This window comes from Oreochromis aureus, linkage group 3 (genome assembly GCF_013358895.1).
Source record: "Oreochromis aureus strain Israel breed Guangdong linkage group 3, ZZ_aureus, whole genome shotgun sequence".
NCBI lineage: Eukaryota > Metazoa > Chordata > Actinopteri > Cichliformes > Cichlidae > Oreochromis > Oreochromis aureus.
Genome location: NC_052944.1, coordinates 1 through 19,502, shown reverse-complemented (window position 1 = coordinate 19,502; position 19,502 = coordinate 1). Strand labels below are relative to the sequence as shown.

The 19,502-nt window shown below is 40.3% G+C and overlaps 1 protein-coding gene across 1 annotated transcript in view; it reads left to right on the top strand.

Annotated features, from left to right (window-relative positions):
- LOC120438300 (NACHT, LRR and PYD domains-containing protein 12-like) overlaps nucleotides 1-8,510 on the top strand; it is a gene marked incomplete at both ends in the record, with an annotated part of 44,160 nt that extends 35,650 nt beyond the window's left edge. Inside the window, 2 exons of the mRNA XM_039608707.1 lie at nucleotides 2,400-2,573; nucleotides 8,411-8,510. Of these exons, the coding sequence (XP_039464641.1) occupies nucleotides 2,400-2,573; nucleotides 8,411-8,510 (274 nt within the window). The remainder of the gene's footprint in view (nucleotides 1-2,399; nucleotides 2,574-8,410) is intronic.
- Nucleotides 8,511-19,502: the final 10,992 nt, after the last annotated feature.

Genomic DNA, 19,502 nt, shown 5'->3' with positions numbered 1-19,502 from the left:
ACTTTAGCACAATCCGTTTTAACCCTTTAAGACCGGTCGGAGCGGGCACGCTCCATTTAGCGTAACTATTTTTAATCCCTGTAGAACCGGAACCACGTAAGCTAGAGCAGTATTTTTTTTTATTTTTTTTTTGCATATGAAACCGGAGAAGTTGTACTTACATCTTATGCCATCAGCTTGCCCTAGATCACGGTTTCCTTCCACATATAGCTTTGCAAAAACTGTATAAAAAGCGCTTGCAGCAACAAAAACAATAATATTCCAGAAACACGCTTTGCCGATCCGATCAGCTGTTCGTAATACTTCCTACGTTGGAGTAGACGTCAGTGCGAACTATCGCATGTCTGCCATTACCTGCCCGAAACCGGAAGTGATGTCATTTTTGTGGAAAAATTATTTTTTTTTAATTCCAGGGCCTTATAAGCCTATACTGGTGTTTTTAAAAGTTATTTTTTACTTTATGACTTTCTGTATCGTTTCTGGGATGCTTAGAACTCAAACTGCACTGCTGGAAATAGTTTATTTTGATGCACATGCTGTTTTTTTGCAAATTTGGATTATAATATTTATTTCCATTTTTTCTGCAATATATAGAAATTGGTGTATTTCAAAAATAAAACTATGAAGACACTCAAAATAAATTTCCTGTGGTGGGAAACTATTTTGTGCAACTTTTTTGTATTTACAGTTTTGAGGGATAAACCTCTTAAATTTCTCTAACTAGAAGTAAATGTAAAAACACAAAACAAAAACGATTTTCAATTTTTTTGTAGTTTATTGCACTTTTTTGCAATTTATGTAGTTACTATGGACTGAATGCATACATATTATTAAAATTGGGGCTATAATGGTTGTATTGATGTATAGCAACTTGAAATGCTCCCAAAAATGGCACTACAGCCTGTAAAAATATAAAGATAAGCTCTAGCGGACTTGGTTCTATGGTAGGTCTTAAAGGGTTAATCCACACACCTTTCTCTTTAAACTCTGTCAGTCACAGTATATTCAGTACAATCCTCTTTTTCACTGAATCACACACATTCAGACATCAGAGTGTCCTGTGTGTGCTCTCATTCACTCATATGGCTGAAGTCTCTTTGTACAGAGGTTAACCTCAGGAAATCACATGATTGGGTGGGGCTAGGTTTCACAATGAGCTCTCCACAACCTTGGTTGATTGTGACCTACACCCATTTTCACACCTTGGCTCGTGTGATTAGGTAGAGGATCATCAGGGGGGTTCATGACCCCCTTGGCGGACTCTCCCACAGGGCTTACATCTGAGACTCTCCACCATTTGACCCTAGAAATAAAGAAGCTTCTTGGATGAGAGGTGAAACGTCTTCAAGAAACTTAAAGAAGTCCAGATGCCTTTTTTTCTAAGCTCTTTAGATGACTGCGAACTTTCACAGACACCTCATCAGTGTCACTCTCAGAGCTACCAGCCCTTTCCTAAAATCACAAAGCTCTGCATTGAAATCAATGATATCAAAGCTGGAATTGAATGAGTCCAAGTCTTCTGCTGATTCAGCATCACATTCATCTTTGCTCCTTGTTCTGCATCCCCACCATGGACTTCATTCCTTTCCAAGCCAGCCTTGAGTGTCCTTTATTCAACTTATGCTCTGCTTTACTTTAGACCTGATTTTAGCTGCTTTATCTCTCTTTCGACAAGTTTCAGTGCCTCGATCTTTTTCTTCTGTCCCTCATAACAAGACAGCTTCTTCTGACTGAGAAGATGTTTGAGTGATTTACTAATCCAGGGCTGATTTTTGGGGAAAATAGTTCCTGTTTTCAAAGTAATCCCCATTTTTCCCAGAAAGAAATGTAAGTAGAAATAAATGATCTAAGTGAGAACATGAGCCTTTAAAAAGGCTCTTCTGAGGCTGCTGCCAGTGGTCAAACCCTCCAACAAAGCTCTGTAAGTAAATCTGTGATCATAGCTTTAGTTTTTAAATGTTTATTCTAGTTAACACAGATCAGGTGGAACAACTCAAATAAAATATCAAAAATATTAAGTGGTCATCGGTACTCAGTTTGTTCAATACTGAATACATTGGAGCACAAATTGTCCACATTTCTGAAATATTTCTGGGTGTAACTGTTACCAATTTAGACCAGGCTGTGGTTGTTATCTAAGTGATAATCATCAATTCTACTAAAACAAATACAAAATAAAGAAATTTGACACATTTTGTTGATATCAAAAGCACACTGAACAATTCAGTGTTGTTTTACTGCTGTTCTCTCTTCACTTCTCTGATTCTCTCCACGTTTCTCTGCATAAGTGCTCAGTTTCCTGACAAAAACAAGATTAAATATTGCTAAATATAATAGTATCTCATTACACTTCAACATAAGTGTTTTATTTTTGTAATTGTTTATCTGTTATTTTTCAGACTGAGTCACTGTGACCTGTCAGAGAGAAGCTGTGAAGCTCTGTCCTCAGCTCTCAGCTCTCAGACCTCTAATCTGAGACAGCTGGACCTGAGTAACAGTAACCTGAAGGATTCAGGCGTGAAGCTTCTGTCTGAAGGACTGAAGAGTCCACACTGTACACTGGAAACTCTCAGGTGAGATCAAGCATTGTTCTTTCATCAACTGACAGAATTAGCAGATTAATAATAAGGCAGTCCTCTAATAAGAGGAGAAGTGGAGGTGTTTTGAAGGGCAACATACTCTTATGTTAACAAGACAGGAAGTAGTTCCTGGGAACTGCTTCCTTTTTTATTGTCTAAGTAGAAACATGATGGTAAAACAGTGAGTTTCCAGAGGTGAATCCACAGCACACAACACAACAATGCTGCTGAAGCAGACTTCTCACAGATTCTGAGACTGCAGGTTTCATCACTGTCCAACCAAAATTCACTGAACCAGCAGTAAATGAACGTCCAAAACTACGCTTCATGTTTGAAAAAACAGATGATCAGGGGGATTTGTGTTTACATCTTTTTTGTGTAATCTGTTCACCTGCTGTTTTAGCTGTTTGGTGGTTGTTGAGATGGTTTTGTGACCTTTTAGCTGAGATTCTGACATTTCTGTAGATACCACACATGTCTAATTACTTTGTATAGCATGAATGGCCATAGTGAGGTTTTTAACAGTAAGAAAAGTTGTAAAACTTAAGAAAATATAGTTAAAAGTCCAAAACCTTCTACGTCTGGTCGCTTGTGGTAAGGAGCAGATCAAACGAGTAAAGAATTACGTTATAATTATAAATGGCTTCAACAGCACATTCAGGTCTGTGAGACTCATTCAGACACTGAGCCGTGGCTCTGTGCTACATGCACATATTTCTGCATCTCTGCCATTCAGACACACTTTATATATAGTTTATTTTATGTAGTGTTAAGGTTCATTTTAAGGAGAGAGAGATGGAGGAGATCGGAATAACACACTGACCCTGCCAGGTGGAGTCAAATGATGATTTTAATGAAACACACGCAGTGTGGGAGATGTTCCACTGTATACAAACAGCATCAGATCTCGTCTCCAAACTTCAAAATACAGTTTATATACATCGGGGTTTAACGCCCCCTCTTGCGTTCACAAATACAATACATGATACGTCAACTCAAAACCACAGATGTTCTATTTGACAACTTGTGACACAATTAAAGGACACTGGCTTCCATCTTCTCCCAGGTGGTTTCCCGCAAGCCAGCTCAGCTCTCACATCCTGCACCTGCTTCTTCATCAAACAGTCACGTACACCAACATAAAAACTACAACCCTAGCAAAACATGCTTAAACTTTCACCTACAAATGAACCTCTCTAACTGTATGTGTGTGTATGTGTGTGTGTATGTCTGTGCATGTATGGGGTGTGCATGTGTGATCCTCGCTCTGCACTTTACTTGACCTCGGCTTAGGCAACCAGGCTGAGGCCATCCTGTGTGTAATGATCTTGACTTATATGTAAAATATATTAAACAACTGTTTCAATCAAGAACCTCTACTAAAAGCTTAATCAAAGATATAGATGCATAAAAGATAATACAAATAACCTGCTCAAAATAACTTGCACTCAGACTCTGCTTTCGGTTTCACTTCTGCAGAAAGCATGCCCTGCAAACATGTAGTTTCCTGTCAGCCTGCAACTCAGTCTTTCACACACTGAAGTCTGGACTTCAGTGTAAGAATATAAAAACATTCAAAAGCCTTTAGAATTATAGATTCAACTCAACAGTTTAAAGTGGTTCTTACTGGACCTGTACTAAAGACTAATTAATTGGGTGCCAATATGTTTAAACCTGTGAATACAATATCAATACTTCAATAAATGCGTCAATACAAATGCTTGTTATATGATTATGATGCAACAGTAATAACAAAATAATAAAAATAGAATTAATAAAAATGAAATAATAAAAATAATACTTCCTTCCTTACAGTAGTATTCAATACTGAACTGTACATTTAGTCTTTTTAAAGGCAGCAATTTGTATTCAGTGTTTTCATAAAAGCCTTATTTTTATCCATTTACTGCTATTAGGAAGAACACACGTGAGGTTTAAGACCTGGACGAGTTTGAAACCTTTTGTCCTCCACAATGGAAAATGGGTGGAAATAAAAATGGGTATCACTTTAGCCAGCTCCTAATTTTATCAGTTCTACTCTCAGCATCTCCTAGATATCTCCTATATAAATTTTGCACTCAGCTTTGTGGTCTCCAATATCACTGAAATGCAGCCAAATGCTGCTCATTTTGCCTTTTCACTCTTTCCTGACATGCTTGCATTTCAATACAGCTCCCCGTTTCTCTGTGTACCTGGTCTCTACCACTACCCTTGCTGTCTATGGGACATTTCCGTCTTCTTTCACATAATGGTATGATCCCAGTCTGTCTCTTAAAGTGTTTGGCCACATGGTTTGCTCATCAGAATAACATCTCAGCCGTGCTCACATTGATTATCAGCAAGCCTGAAAATTCATCAATATTTGACCTATGAAATTATCTCAAGGGCTGGATTTGGCCCACGGGCCATATGTTTGACACCCCTGGTTTACACAGTTTGGTATTCAATGTACGAGTTAGCTCTCAGCTAACTAGCAGACAAGCTAACTGCTGGGACTGCGTCTTTCTAACAAGAGCGTCAGACACTCAGACTGGTTTTCTTTGTGGATGATGATGTGTTCTCACACTGATCCTTCATGCTGATGCTGCCATCCACCCACTGCTCCTGGATTCCTCATCATCATCTCCATCAGCCCTCACAATACTCCACCTTCATCAGCTTCATGTTCAGGAGCCTGGATGGACAGTAACTCTTTCCATGGGTTATGGTGGGACATTGAGAGCTGAAGTCAAACAGCAGTGAGAAATGAAAGACTGATTCATTTCTATTTAGTCTTGTGATGTGCAGCTTTGTTCAGAGCATTAAGGCCCAGCAAAGATTACTGAGGTCACAGAGTCACTGATGAAACCTGCTTATAGAAACTGAAACCAGATGAACCAGAATAGAAGGACATTAAAATGAAGTGTCAGCTGCACAAAGGCAAAGGTATTCAGTTGTTGGTGTGAGTTATTTAAATGGAGGATGGAGTCAGACTTTAAGCTGCTGGACTCAGTCACTATATCCTGTTCTCCTCATAGAACCTGGATACACAGACTCACCTGTGACACAGTGACACACAGTGTGGGCTACACACACATTAGAAAGTGGATCAGTCACACTTGTGCAATCATTTGTTGTGCTGGGAAACCATGAACACTTTGAATCACCATTAATGGCATTGTTACAGCAACATTCAATCATGAGTTCAAAGTAGTGTGTTGTGTACTTATTTTAATAGTACTGCAGTATGAGAAGTGCAACATTCAGTGTGCAGAAAGAAATCAGGTGCTTTCTAACAGCAGTATTCCCTTTAACACAGTAGCAGTTCAAATATTTCTGTCAGTCTGAGCTGAAACATGAATCTAATCTAATCAAATATCAAATCAAAGTTCTTTGCCTCTGCCAGGACGTTAACATTTGATCTAGTTTGTTCCAAACAAAGTTCCCCTCAGCGTCCAGAGCCACCAACATACCTTTGATCAACAGCAAGTGAACATTTATAAATGTGTGTTTTCAGAACAGGAACCCGCGGAACTATTTTTCTGTTATCAGGGAGCAGCACAAACGCTCATCAGCTCATTTACTGTGCAGGAACTTTGAGTGTGTGAAGTGTGTGTTTGTGCTGGATTTCCTTTGGAGAATCTTCGTCAGAAACAAGACAAAGAAAAACTCTTTCAATAGTCCAGGTTGAGTTGACAACATGAACTGCATTTATCTTCCTCTGACTTGATATTTTCTACCTCCTCTGCACCGAGCCAGCTGCTAAGACTCACAAGCTCACTGACATTTTCTGATGATAAAGAAACTCTCTTCTTCTGTATGAGCAGCAACAGAGAACAAGCTTCAGTTTTCACATATACAATGTTGGCATTTTGCTTGCGTGTCTCCAGGTCTGGTCTGAATGTAGACTTGAATTTGACCACGTAGGCGGAGTCATCATCTGAGCTCTCCATCACCTGACAGAGATGACAAATCACAGAATCACAGAGCATGAAACCAACTTTTCTCCTCCCAGAAGTTCAGTCACAGACCTGCAACAGAAACAAGAATCAAAGATTCAAATGACGCAGAGCATTCATGTACTTATATACACAAACATGTCCTCTACATATTCATGCTGTATTTACACACACATACAGAGGCTGTTTGTCTCTCACACACAGACAGGACACTGAGAAATACATCATGTTAAATATACCTGCAGGGTTCCAGCTGTGCACGTTGTCCCTGTTAGCTGTGATTGCCATGGCAACCTTGGTGTTGTGCGCGATGCAGGGACGTGTTCAAAGGCAGACGTCTGGCAGCAGCATCATATTTGATGCACTATCTGTACTGAGTGTGCTGACTTTATTTCAAATGTCCCACTGCTGTGCAACATGAATCACATGTTAGCATGTTTCTGTAACTCCCAGGTAACCATGGTTACCCAGCCACGCCCAGTAGTCTCCAGAGAGACCAACAGCAGGTTCATGTTGTAACACCGTGGCTTTCGTAGTCTCTCTTTTTCTACAGCTCATGTGTTCTTCTTGTGATGGTGCGTCTTGAGGCTCATACATGCCGTCATTTGTTGATCCTAAGAACGTTCCTCAGACCGACTTCTTCAACAACACTAATCCGCCTGCAGTTTGTAGCTACTCACTTCCCTGTGGGGTTTGTTAGCTTGTCTTTCTTTGGTTTATCTAGACTCCTCCCACAAGCTGATCCAACGTAGTCTGCCCAAGCCTCCCACCACTGTTTGTTTGGGTGGTTTGTTTGCTGCCATCAACAGTGTGTAATGCATTTAAGTGATACTTCAGACTTCAAGTACTCCGACGATAAAAAACTCAACTGTGCTTCCAGATAACTTTAGTTGTATCAACACTGCCTCCTGGAACAGTTTAAAATGAACATGTCAAAGATCTGTACCTGTCTCCATGTTTCTGTCCCCGCCCCTTTCTTTCTGTACTGGGTCATGTGAGCGCTGCAGTAGTAATAGGCCCACCCTCAATGCTCTCATTGGCTGAGACGCATAATGACGCCCATTTCAAGCCAGCACTGATCAACATCCCTCCTGTGACCCATGGCCTTTATCTTCAGAGCCAGTGAGCACTTTCACAATAATCATGATTTTAAAAACTGTGATTAAAATAATTGCTGACGTTAATCAATTAATGAGTTAACGAGATAATAACAGGTTAAGTTGCCCTAATAATTAGACTTTGATGACAAACTGATGTGATCTCCATGTTTCCTTTGTTGCACAGATCCTGAAGCAGAAAGCCTGGGTTAACAGAGAAATGATCATCACTGTGATGATGCTCATCATCTCTGACTGGGATTTGAGGTTTTGTCAAAGCAGCAAACAAAGCCTGGCTATGCTGGACTTGGTGTGGAAGCAGCTCCCAGTTTGAGTTCAGGAGACAGACACCCTCTCTACTTTGAAGATCAGCTTCAAACTTTCCTTTTTGATAAAGCTTATAGTTCGAGCTGGATCAGGTGACCTTGAACCATCCCTTAGTTATGCTGCTATAGGCTCAGGCTGTTGGTGGACTTCCCATGATGCTCTGCTTTCTTCTCCACTCCCCTCTTTTCACTCCTGATGCTTTTATATGTCACTACTGCATGTCCTTAACTTTTGTCTTCTCTCTCCTTAGTTTGTGTTTTGTTCTTGTCTCTCTTTCCCCTCACCCTGCAACCAGTCGTGGTAGATGCTCCTCCTGGAGCCTGTTTTCACTGGGAGGATCTTTGTGTCCTTCCCACCATCACCAAGTGCTGCTCACAGTGGATTGTCAAATGGTTGGGGCTTTCTCTCTAATATTGGAGGCTGTTACCTTACTCTGTTAAACAGCTTGAGATGTTTTGTGTGTCTGCAGTCTGTCAGGCTGTCTGATCACAGAGGAAGGCTGTACTTCTCTGGCCTCAGCTCTGAGCTCCAACCCCTCCCATCTGATAGAGCTGGACCTGAGCTACAATCATCCAGGAGACTCAGGAATGAAGCTGCTGTCGGCTGGACTGAAGGATCCAGGCTGGAGACTGGGCACTCTCAGGTATGAAGAATGTCTGATAGAGGAGGAAGAGCTGGAAACATTTCCTGTGTCCTTCACTCACTTCCTGTTTGTTTTCTGCAGATGACACATGAACAATCACACATGCAGGAATATTTTCAGGGACAGACACACTAGTCTAACTGGATAGTACATAGATATTTATGTAGGGGTGTCCAAGGAGTCTGTTTGCAGGAACATTTAGGTCACAGGTGTACCTGAGATAGATGCCACTGTGTACCAAATAAAGTGTCAGCCATGTTTCCCATGCTGTATGTCCACAGTGATAGTGACAGAAGGATGAAACAAGGCTGTGAATCATTTCAGTCTGTGTGTGTGACAAAGAGGCAGACAGGAGCAGCTAACATTTGGAAATGGAAGCTTAAATAATGACAAACTCTACATTCACAGCTGAATTCACAATTTGTTCTCAAGTGCACATTTAGCAGCTAATGCTAATACTGTTTTCCCTTGCTTTTTACAACTTGAGCAGCTATTGCTAAGTAGGCCACTTTGCTCTGCTAAGGATTTGTGTGACCATGATGGAAACTCTGATAAGCTAATGCTGCTAAGCTAATGCTGTTTATGGGCCCTGTTAGAATCAATATTTCACTCTCATTCTGTTGTTTGAGAACAATATTAACGTCTCACGTCATTAAAACACAAGAGAAAAGGGTATTAGCATTAGCTACTAATGCTTATTCACCTCAAATTAGCTTTAGCTGCTAATGGGAGCCTACTTAGCATTAACTCCTCACTAATATAATGCTAATTTACATCAAATTAGCATTAGCTGCTCATATTGTTATAAGGAAAGAGAAAACAGTATTAGCATTAGCTGGTAATAATTATTCACCCCTAATTAGAGTTAGCCCCTAATGGCGGCCTACTTAGCATTAACTCCTGACATCGTTATAATGCAGGGGAAAAGAGTTACCATTATCGAATAATGCTAATTCACATCAAATTAGCATTAGTGAATAACGGTAGACTTCGTATCATTAGCTGCTGTCATTCTTACAAAGCAAACAGTATGAGCATTAGCTATTAATGCTTTTTCATCTAAAATTAGAATTAGCCAGTAATGGCGTATTGTTAAAAAGTAAGAAAAAACATTGTTAGCATAAGCGGATTATGCTAACAATATTAGCAACCTACTTAGCATTAGCTGGTCACATTGGTATAAAGCAAGATAATATGGTATTAGCATTAGCTGCCAATTCCTATTCACCTAAAATTAGCATTAGCCATTAATGGCAGTCTACTTAGCATTAACTCCTCAGTAATATAATGCTAATTCACATCAAATTAGCATTACCTGCTAGCATCAGCCTACCTAGCACTAGCTGCAAACATTGTTAAAATGGAAGGGAAAAGTGTTAGCATTATCAGGTATCAAATCGTTATAATGCAAAGGAAAGTAGTTAGCATTATTTGATAATGCTAATTCACATCAAATTAGCAATAGTTATTAACGGTAACACACATCACATAGTTAAAATTGAAGGAAAAATTGTATAAGCATTAGCTAATCATATTGTTAAAATGTAAGAAAAAACATTGTTAGCATTAACGGATAAATTAGCATTAGCTAATAATGGCAACCTACTTAGCATTAGCTGCTCACATTGTTAGAAATCAAGAGAATATGGTATTAGCATTAGTTGCCAATGCTTATTCACCTAAAAATAGCATTAGCCACTAATGGTAGCCTATTTAGCATAAACTTCTTAATGCTAAATGAAGTTAATTAATGCTAAATAGGCTTAACTGAAATGAAAGTAGTGTTAGCATTAGCTGCTGATATTGTTAAGAAGTAATAAAAGGTAAGATAAAACATTGCTAGCAGTAGCGGATAATGCTAACACATCAAATTAGCGTTACCTAATAATGGCAGCCTTCTTAGCATTAGCTGCTCATATTGTTATAATGCAAGGGAAAAGAGTTAGCATTAACTGATGATGCTAATTTACGTCAAATTAGAAAATATGGTATTAGCATTAGCTGCTAATGGTTATTCACCTAAAATTAGAATTAGCCACTAATGGCGTCCTATTTAGCATTAACTCGTCACATCGCAGCGGAAAAGTTAAAATTGAATGAAAAATAGTGTTCACATTAGCTACTCATATTGTTAAAAAGTATGAAAAAAACATTGTTAGCATAAGCGGATAATGCTAATTCACCTCAAATTAGTATTATCTAATAACGGCAACCTACTTAGCATTAGCTGGTCACATTGTAATAAAGCAAGAAAATATGGTATTAGCATTAGCTGCCAATTCCTATTCACCTAAAATTAGCATTACCTGCTAATGGCTGTCTACTTAGCATTAACTCCTCACAAATATAATGCTAATTCACATCAAATTAGCATTAGCTGCTAGCATCAGCCTACCTAGCACTAGCTGCTCACATTGTTAAAAGGGAAGGGAAAACGATATTAGCATTAGCTGGTAATAATTATTCACCCCTAATTAGAATTAGCCACTAATGGCAGCATACTTAGCATTAACTCCTCACATAATGCAAATGATGCTAACTCGCATTAAATTAGCATTAGCTAATAACAGCAGTCAATTTAGCAGTAGCTGCCTACATTGCTATAAAGCAAAGGAAAACGATATGAGCATTAGGTTCTAATGCGTATTTGCCTTAAATTAGACGTAGGTGCTAATGGCGGCCTACTTAGCATTAGCAGCTCAGATTGTTGTAATTAGGGTTGCCAACCGTCCCTTAAAAAACGGAATCGTCCCGTATTTAGAAACAAAAGTACACGTCCCGTATTGAGCTAATAAGGGACGCACTTTGTCCCGTAATACAGTGAGATTTAAAAGTAGTCTATAAATTTTAATGGAATTAACACTTTGTTAGAAAACATCATTCCCGGCCCCTGCTTTGTGACCAATGAGCTGACAGCACACTTATGACAATTCGAGTATGGCAATTCAGATTACCGCTTATCTCATTGGTCGAGGAAAGGTCGCTTACGGAGAAAATACCGGAAGACAACAGATGACCACAACAAGAAGCATGGCCAAAAGGGAAACAAACGCCGACACTGCGGCGCAAGTCTCAGACGACAGTACACCTAAAGCTGGGCATACACTGTGCGATTTTCAAACTGCACGATTGACTCGCAGGGGTTATAAGTTCGTAGGTCACGATTCAGGGTCTCACACTATACGGCCCGATGCTCTGATGCGACCTGAGTGCTCACACTGTGCCTCCATAAAATGAAGGTTATAACAGAAAATCTGTCGCTCGCTCTCCCTCTGTGTCTTTCACTCACACAGACACGCACACCACCACCAACAACTTTGCCAAAATATCTAATGAAAAACATTGATCAGGCAGCTGTGATTGAGCAGTAATGTAAATCCAACTATTTTTACGGTTGTTGTGGTCGTGATCATTTTGTGAGGCCACATCGAAAAGGCTCGGATGAGCTTTCCAAAGTTCTACAAGTTGTGCCTCCATCGTTTGTGTCCAGATCACACGCTGCACAGCTGTGCTGCTCCGTCTTTTTCACCGACGTTTACGTGTTTGCGCATGAGCAGTGTGCGCGGCTGCGGTGACACCCTCACGAGCGATTGATGATCGGGAGCTGGTCGAGGTGTTAATTGCTTCTCGTTACCCCACGTATACTGCACGATGAAGGCCAAACTCGGGCCGATCACCAAATCGGTCGCACGACTCAAAAATCGTCTCAAAATGGGCCAAAGATCGTACAGTGTAAGCCCGCATTAGACCAGCAATGTTTGTTCCCCTCAGAGAAAGAAAGAAAGGGGTGCAAAACTACTGGGAGGAATGTGAAAAGGAAAACACCTGGCTGGAAAAGTGCACGATAACAACTATAAAGCGCACTGCACTGTGTGCCGGCGCACTTTTTCCATAGACATGCTTCTAATGGTGGGCACATGAAGAACATGAGGGGCGTGAAAGCTCGGGGAACCCTTAACCAATTTTTTGTCCACCAGGCCACGGCAGAAGCAGATATGGTATGTAAACACTGGTTTGTTTTTTTAAACCCTCTGGTTAAGGTTAATATGGGCATGTGCAGTGAATATCAGCGCTATGTGGCCAGAAGTGTGATAATATAATTTATTTTGTGTAATAAACAACTGCAAGGATAGATGATTACAACAAATAGATGACTAATACATAAAAGTAATACATAGATGAATAATGATGATGAGTTATGATGCGTAATCATGGGAACAAGCGGGTTTACAAACGGCAGCAGCTGATTAGCATTAGAAAAGCTGAAATAATACCTCAACTGAAGCCAATTGTACTAAAAGCACTATATGTGCACTGTTACAAGAATGTTTTTCGTTCTACTGTTTTCTATTAATTTATATAATTTTAAGTTAAGCAGGACAGAGTTCTTTTAAAGAAAGATTTACTTATATTCTCAAAAGTTAAGCATGACAGGCTTCTGTTTAAGAAAGAGACCTGTTTTACTGTGTTAATGTTGAGCTCAAAATAAATGGCTAAATGATCATTTGTTTCCCATATGGTCATATCACAAAGAATATACATCTACTTAAATCAAATTCAAGTCAAATGGTTAAAAAAAATAATTTCACACACAAAAAAAGAGCTACAAAATTCACCACACTGGGAAGGGTGAAGACTGGGTTGCCCGGCCCTGGCCACGAGGTGTCCCTTATTTATTTTTCAGGGAGTTGGCAACCCTAGATGTAATGCTAGGGAAAAGAGTGTTAGCATTAGCCGTTCACATTGTTATAAAGTTAAGGGAAATAGTGTTAGCATTAGCTACTCACATTGTTAAAAAGTAAGTGTTAGCATTAGTGCATAATGCTAATTCACGTCAAATTAGCATTAGTTAATAACGGCAGCCTATTTAGCATTAGCAGATAATGTTGACCATGGCCCACTGGAAAAGTTAAGAACTAAAGATTCAGGAGTGTTTCTTGATAGCTCTTTCTCATTTGAGAAACAGATAAATTCTGTTATTAAAACCAGCTGTAAGGTTTATATTGTTGATTGTCATTTATGCTTAGAAATATTTACTCATATATGCTTAGAGTTTGATAATCGATTGCATAATGATAGAAGTTTGATCCTTAGTAGTCTGTAAAGACTCTGTGTGCCTTCCAGAGTGCTCTGGCATGCACACACAACTTGGGGTCATGAGAGAGGTCGTAGCTTCTCTTACTGATTTATGGTGTAGGAGGACACCTACTCTGTGTCTGGTTAAGTATAAGAGCCCTTTCTTAGGGGGACCGCTGGACTCTTAGCACCAGCTTTGGGGAGTCTTCACAGGGTCACATCTGGAACACACACACACACACACACACACACACACACACTATGCACAGACTGGTACTCTTTGTTCATACCTGTGTAAGACGTCATATGTTAATGAACTTATGCATATTCATGTAACCTCAATAAAGAGCAGTGTTACGAGGGAGCAGACGAGAGCGACTGAGGTCAAGCGAAGGAAGGGCGCTGTCACAGTTCTCTCCCTCATGAATTGTCTGGTTCCAGCGGTGGCTCTGTGCTAGACGACCCATCACCAGGTTTTTCCAGCTTTTTCCACTGGTTACCAGTACATCGTAGAATTCACTTCCAGATCTTGTTTGTCTTTAAATCTCTGAGTGGATTGGCTCCATCTTATCTCTCTTTAACAAAAATAATCCAAGTCGAGCCCTCAGGTCTGCAGATAAGTAGGTTCTGACCAGAACTAGACGTAAAAACAGAGGTGAGCTTTATCGATCGCTGCAGCCAAACTCTGGAACAGTCGCCCTTCACATCAGGTCTTCACCAACACTCGACATTTTTAAAACGCGGTTGGAAACACATTTGTACTCTGTAGCTTTCAATTCTGACGAACCATTATAGTAACTACTGTGTATGTTTCCTATTTTATCTCTACTCTGTGCAGCACTTTGGCTCAAGCTGTTTTTAAATGTGCTGATAAATAAATGTAGATTTCTTTGAATAAAACAGTGGAGCCGTGCTTTGAGCTCAGTGTGTAACAGTCTGTGTATGAGAGCCATGTAATGTCCATGTGTTCATGCTGACTGCTCTGACCCCTCCTCCTTTCAGGGTGGAGCCTGCTGGAGTCCGATGGTTGAGACCAGGTCTGAGGAAGTGTAAGTGTGTTTTTAATGGCATTCATGAAAACAAAGCAGCACACATTCAACCATCTTCATCATGTCAGGAGTCATCATCAAAGTGTCAATCAATGAACAGATGATGGATCAATAACTGCAGCTGGATTGTGTTTGTTCTCTCCATCAGATTCCTGTCAACTCACAATCGACACAAACACAGTGAACACAAAGCTCCAACTGTCTGACAACAACAGGAAGGTGACACATGTGGAGGAGGTTCAGTCATATCCTGATCATCCAGACAGATTTGATGTTGATCCTCAGCTGCTGTGTAGAGATGGTCTGACTGGTCGCTGTTACTGGGAGGTCGAGTGGATAGGAAAAGTTGATATATCAGTGAGTTACAGAAGCATCAGAAGGAAAGGAGTCAGTGACTGTGGGTTTGGATGGAATGATCAGTCCTGGAGTCTGGACTGTTATAATTTTCTTGATTATTCTGTCAGGCACAATAAGAGACAAAAACTCATCTCCTCCTCCTCCTCCTCCTCTGTCTCTAACAGAGCAGCAGTGTATGTGGACTGTCCTGCTGGCACTCTGTCCTTCTACAGAGTCTCCTCTGACACTCTGATCCACCTCCACACCTTCAACACCACATTCACTCAAACTCTTTATCCTGGGTTTAGGTTAGACAGGCATCTTTGTTGCTCAGTGTCCCTGTGCTGAGTGGAGTGTAAAGAGTGTCTCCTGTTAGAGAAACACTGACTGTTGAACAGATAGTTCAGTCTGTACATGTCTGTCTCTTTCACTCACAAACACGTTTTCACATTCATGGATTCAATCAGTTGATGTTTGAAACTCTTCTAAATGTTTCCTTGTAAACTTCTTCCTCTTCAGTCACAAACAAACAGGAAGTGATGTCACATGTGTTCCTGTCCACAGCAGAATGAGTCTATTGCTGACAGTGATGTACAAACAGAGTGAGCATTTCTGAGGCCCAAAATAAACTGAGTAGTTCACTGAATGAACAATGGACTGTGAGCTCAGTTCCTTCATCATTAGTATGGATTATATATGTACATGTATGATATTAGTATCATATATATCAGGTGCTGCTGGTTTCACTCATTGTGCAAATGTGCTGTTTGTAAGGTTGTAAAGCTGCAGTCAGCTGAGACTGAAGAAGTCACCTGATCAGTGAGCAAACGTTTCTGAAAACGTCCAGATGAACAGAATCAACCTTTTGGGATCAGCCAGCAATGCAGCATCATTGTTGTTCAGGTTCAGAGGTTTGCAGGAATGAACTGATGACCAGAAACAGCTGCAAAGTCCAATAAAATACCAGCTGGAGTTCAGCTGCATTTGAAGAAGTTCCACATGTGCTGACATCACCAGCAGCAGCAGCACAGCTGTGTGATACGATGAATCTCAGTTATTGATCCAACACACAGTAAATACAAAGATCAGGATTTATGAGAGTAATCATTATGAGTCTGAACACATGATCACTGAATGTTAGTCTCCACAATAATAAGCTATGACAAGCAAACACAGCTTTCAGCTCTTATTTTGAAACTTATTTAGAGAGCTGTGATGTGAGCGTGCCTGGCTCTGAGGCACTTGGGTCAGCCTCTGTTGTTTAGAAGTGTTACAGACTGAATGACACAGACTCGTCAGTTTCCATGTTTGTCCGTAACACAGCTCAGGGGCTCCATGCTGAACGCATCCATCCAGTGTTATTGATCCAGGACTAATACCAGAATTGGGATCAATACTACAATACACAATCACATGTGTCCACGTGATGGATTTGACCAGCTTTATTCATTAATGATCAATCAACTTATTTACTGCATCTGAGTCCAGCTTCATTTAAATGATCCAACCATGAAAATGACATCAGTCCTACAGAAGCACTTAACCCTTTGAGTCTGATCAAAATCACTACCCTTTCAGCTTGTTCGTGGCCAAAAGTGGCCACCTACAGATTAGGTCTGTAATTTTTTATTGTGTGGATGCCCTCAAAGGGCTTCCACACTATTGAGTTCCTGTTTCTCTTTATTGTGTGGATGCCCTCAAAGGCATTCACACTATTGAGTTCCTGTTTCTCTTTATTAAGTGTGCCTATGCCAAGAGGCACACTTATTACTATTCCTCAGATTTATTATTAAGTGTGCCTATTCCAAGAGGCACACTTATTACTATTAGGGTAGGGGAATTGATTCCTCCTACGAGGGTAGAAGGAAGGTGCGCGGGCCATCCCATGGGAGAACCCCTGATCCCTGCCTGGGTTGTCAAGGAAGAGGCGCTGGCGCCGCCTTCCGTAGCGGACTACTTGCCACTCGTCCGCCATGACGAGTGGTTTTTAATAATTTGTTTTTAAATTGAAATGACATGAAAAAAATGAATTGTTTTTAAACAACTAAAAGAGAGCCCAAAGGCTTAAAAATCCCTTAAAACAAAATACCGTAAATTCATCTCCAAACAACTAAAAGAGAGCCCAAAGGCTTAAAAATCCCTTAAAACAAAAACCGTCTGTTCGGCTGTATGGTATAAAAAAATTAAACAAAAAGATCTGCAAACAACTAAAAGAGAGCGCAGGGGCTTAAAAATCCCTAAAAACAACAAACCGTGTTTTCCGGTTGGAAAAAAATCAAACGTGCCTCAGGCAACGTTTCGACCTTAAAAGGTCTTCCTCAGGCCTATGAGGCACGAAAGAAAATAAACAAACTCAAATCCAAGCGCTCAAAACAATGGCTGGCTGCTGGAGGTGTGCACTGTTCGGCTGTCGAAAGCAGAATGAGGTCTCTCTCCCACATGCACTCCTTATATACCCTCTGGTCTGAAATGCATTTTAAACCGCCCAAATTGTTTTCTTCCAAAAAATTAGGTTTTAACCCTGTATGTATTCATCTATTTGGACTGCAATAAATTATATGAGGGTTAGGGATGTGGAATTGAGTCCGGTCCCTGAAGGGTCCAGACGGTGCTCTGTCCATCCCTCCGCCTCTGCCGCTTGTCCCCTGCTGGACACGTCCACGGGAAGGCAGCCGCCCTCTCCCGTGACGCACCACCGTCCAGCCCTCCGAGTCCATCCGGGACCCCATGTCTTGAATTTTAAATTTTTTGTTTTGTGTGTCTGTTGATGTCGCCTTTGTTATCTTTATTTAATAATTGTTTTGCTGTGCTATTTATTTCAGTTAGATATGAAAAATATGTGTATATGAATTTGCAATCACAAACAAAGGCGAGAAAAAAGAAACAACGTAAATGAAATTTGTGTTTTTAAATAAAAATAAAAAATAAATGAAATTAATAAAGTTTTTTAAATTTTTAATAAGTGAAAATCAATGAATTACTGTGCCCACTGCCGCGACGTTTCGACCCAAGATAGGTCTTCCTCAGGCTGGGGCACAATGAATTGTAAGCTGGGAATGCACAGAGAGAGAGAGATGTTGTCTCTTCAACGGTCAGCTCCCAAATGAGCTCCTCTCTGCTGTGCAGCCTTTTATAGGCTTGGTTTCGTGTACGTGAGTTTTTGAATTTTGGGTTTGGCAATTTGTTTTCAAATGTCTGTGATGGTTTTAGACTACAGTGAATGTGTGTTTTTTAACCTTTGTAATGAAATTGTATTTTATGAAATGTATTTTGTAAATTATGTGAATTTTTAAGAATTTAATGTTTTTGAAGTGATGTATATAAGATTTAGAAATTTGTAGTTGTATGTTTTAATCCAATTAGGTTTTTATGAATTTTTTTAGGTTTGCAGAGAAATATATTTATAATTTTAAACTTGAATGAGTATGTTTTTTCACCGAATTATGTCTTTATGATTTTCGGGTTTGTATATTTAAGCAATATTGTGTTTTTAAGGGTTTGAATAAAGTGTGTGATTTTAATGACTGTACTTGTGTTTTAACTGTAAATTATAAAGTGATTAAAAAGGTCATAAATCAAATGTCGTGTTTTTAATGGTTTTAATAAAGTTTTGATCCCCCATATGTCCCAATTCCCCATTTGTTGTTTGTTGCACATAATTTGTGATATGTAATAATACATTGTTGTTTATTGTAATCAAATAATTATTTATTTATTTATGTATTTAAAGAAATAGGGTTTGGGGAAATCGAGTTTGGGGGCACGGTCCCCGAAGGGGGCGGGGCTCCGATGCACAGACCATACCTGTGCCCATCTCAGGTCTCCAGAAACCCCCAACGAAGCTCCAGACGGGGTCCCATGGATGGGGTTGGAGAAGTGAGGGGTGGGGGGAGGAGGGGTAAAGAGGAGAGGTGGGAGGTTAAGGGAAACAAAGTGGAAGCTCGGTCGCCGAAGGCGGCCGGGCTTCAATGCACAGGCCTTCCTTATTCTCCACTCAGGGGTCCACAAGGTCCCACCACAGACCTGCAAAGGGGTTGTATTCCATTTTCACCCATAGATAGGGGAGGGGAGGGGAAGGGTTAGGTTTAGGGCTCAAAAAAGTAACAGCATGGGGTTTAGTAGGGTTAGGGAGAGGAAAAGTGTTCCGGTCCCTAAAGGGACGCGGAGGTGCACGGTCCTTCCCTTGGGCCCTCCCGCTACTCCACTGCCTGTTACGGCCACCAGGCACCAAGCGCCGTCCCCGGTACCGTACAGGGATCCAATCCTGGTCATCCTCCAGGTAGACCATTTTTTTGTTTTTTTGTTGTGTTGTTTTTGTCTTGTCTCTGGTGAAGCCTTTGTTATCTAATAATAAATTGTGTGGATGATGCAGCCTTTGGTATTATAGTTTAATAAAATGTATTTGTTTGTTATTTATGAATGTAGGTATGAATGATAATGTATTTAATTAATAATGC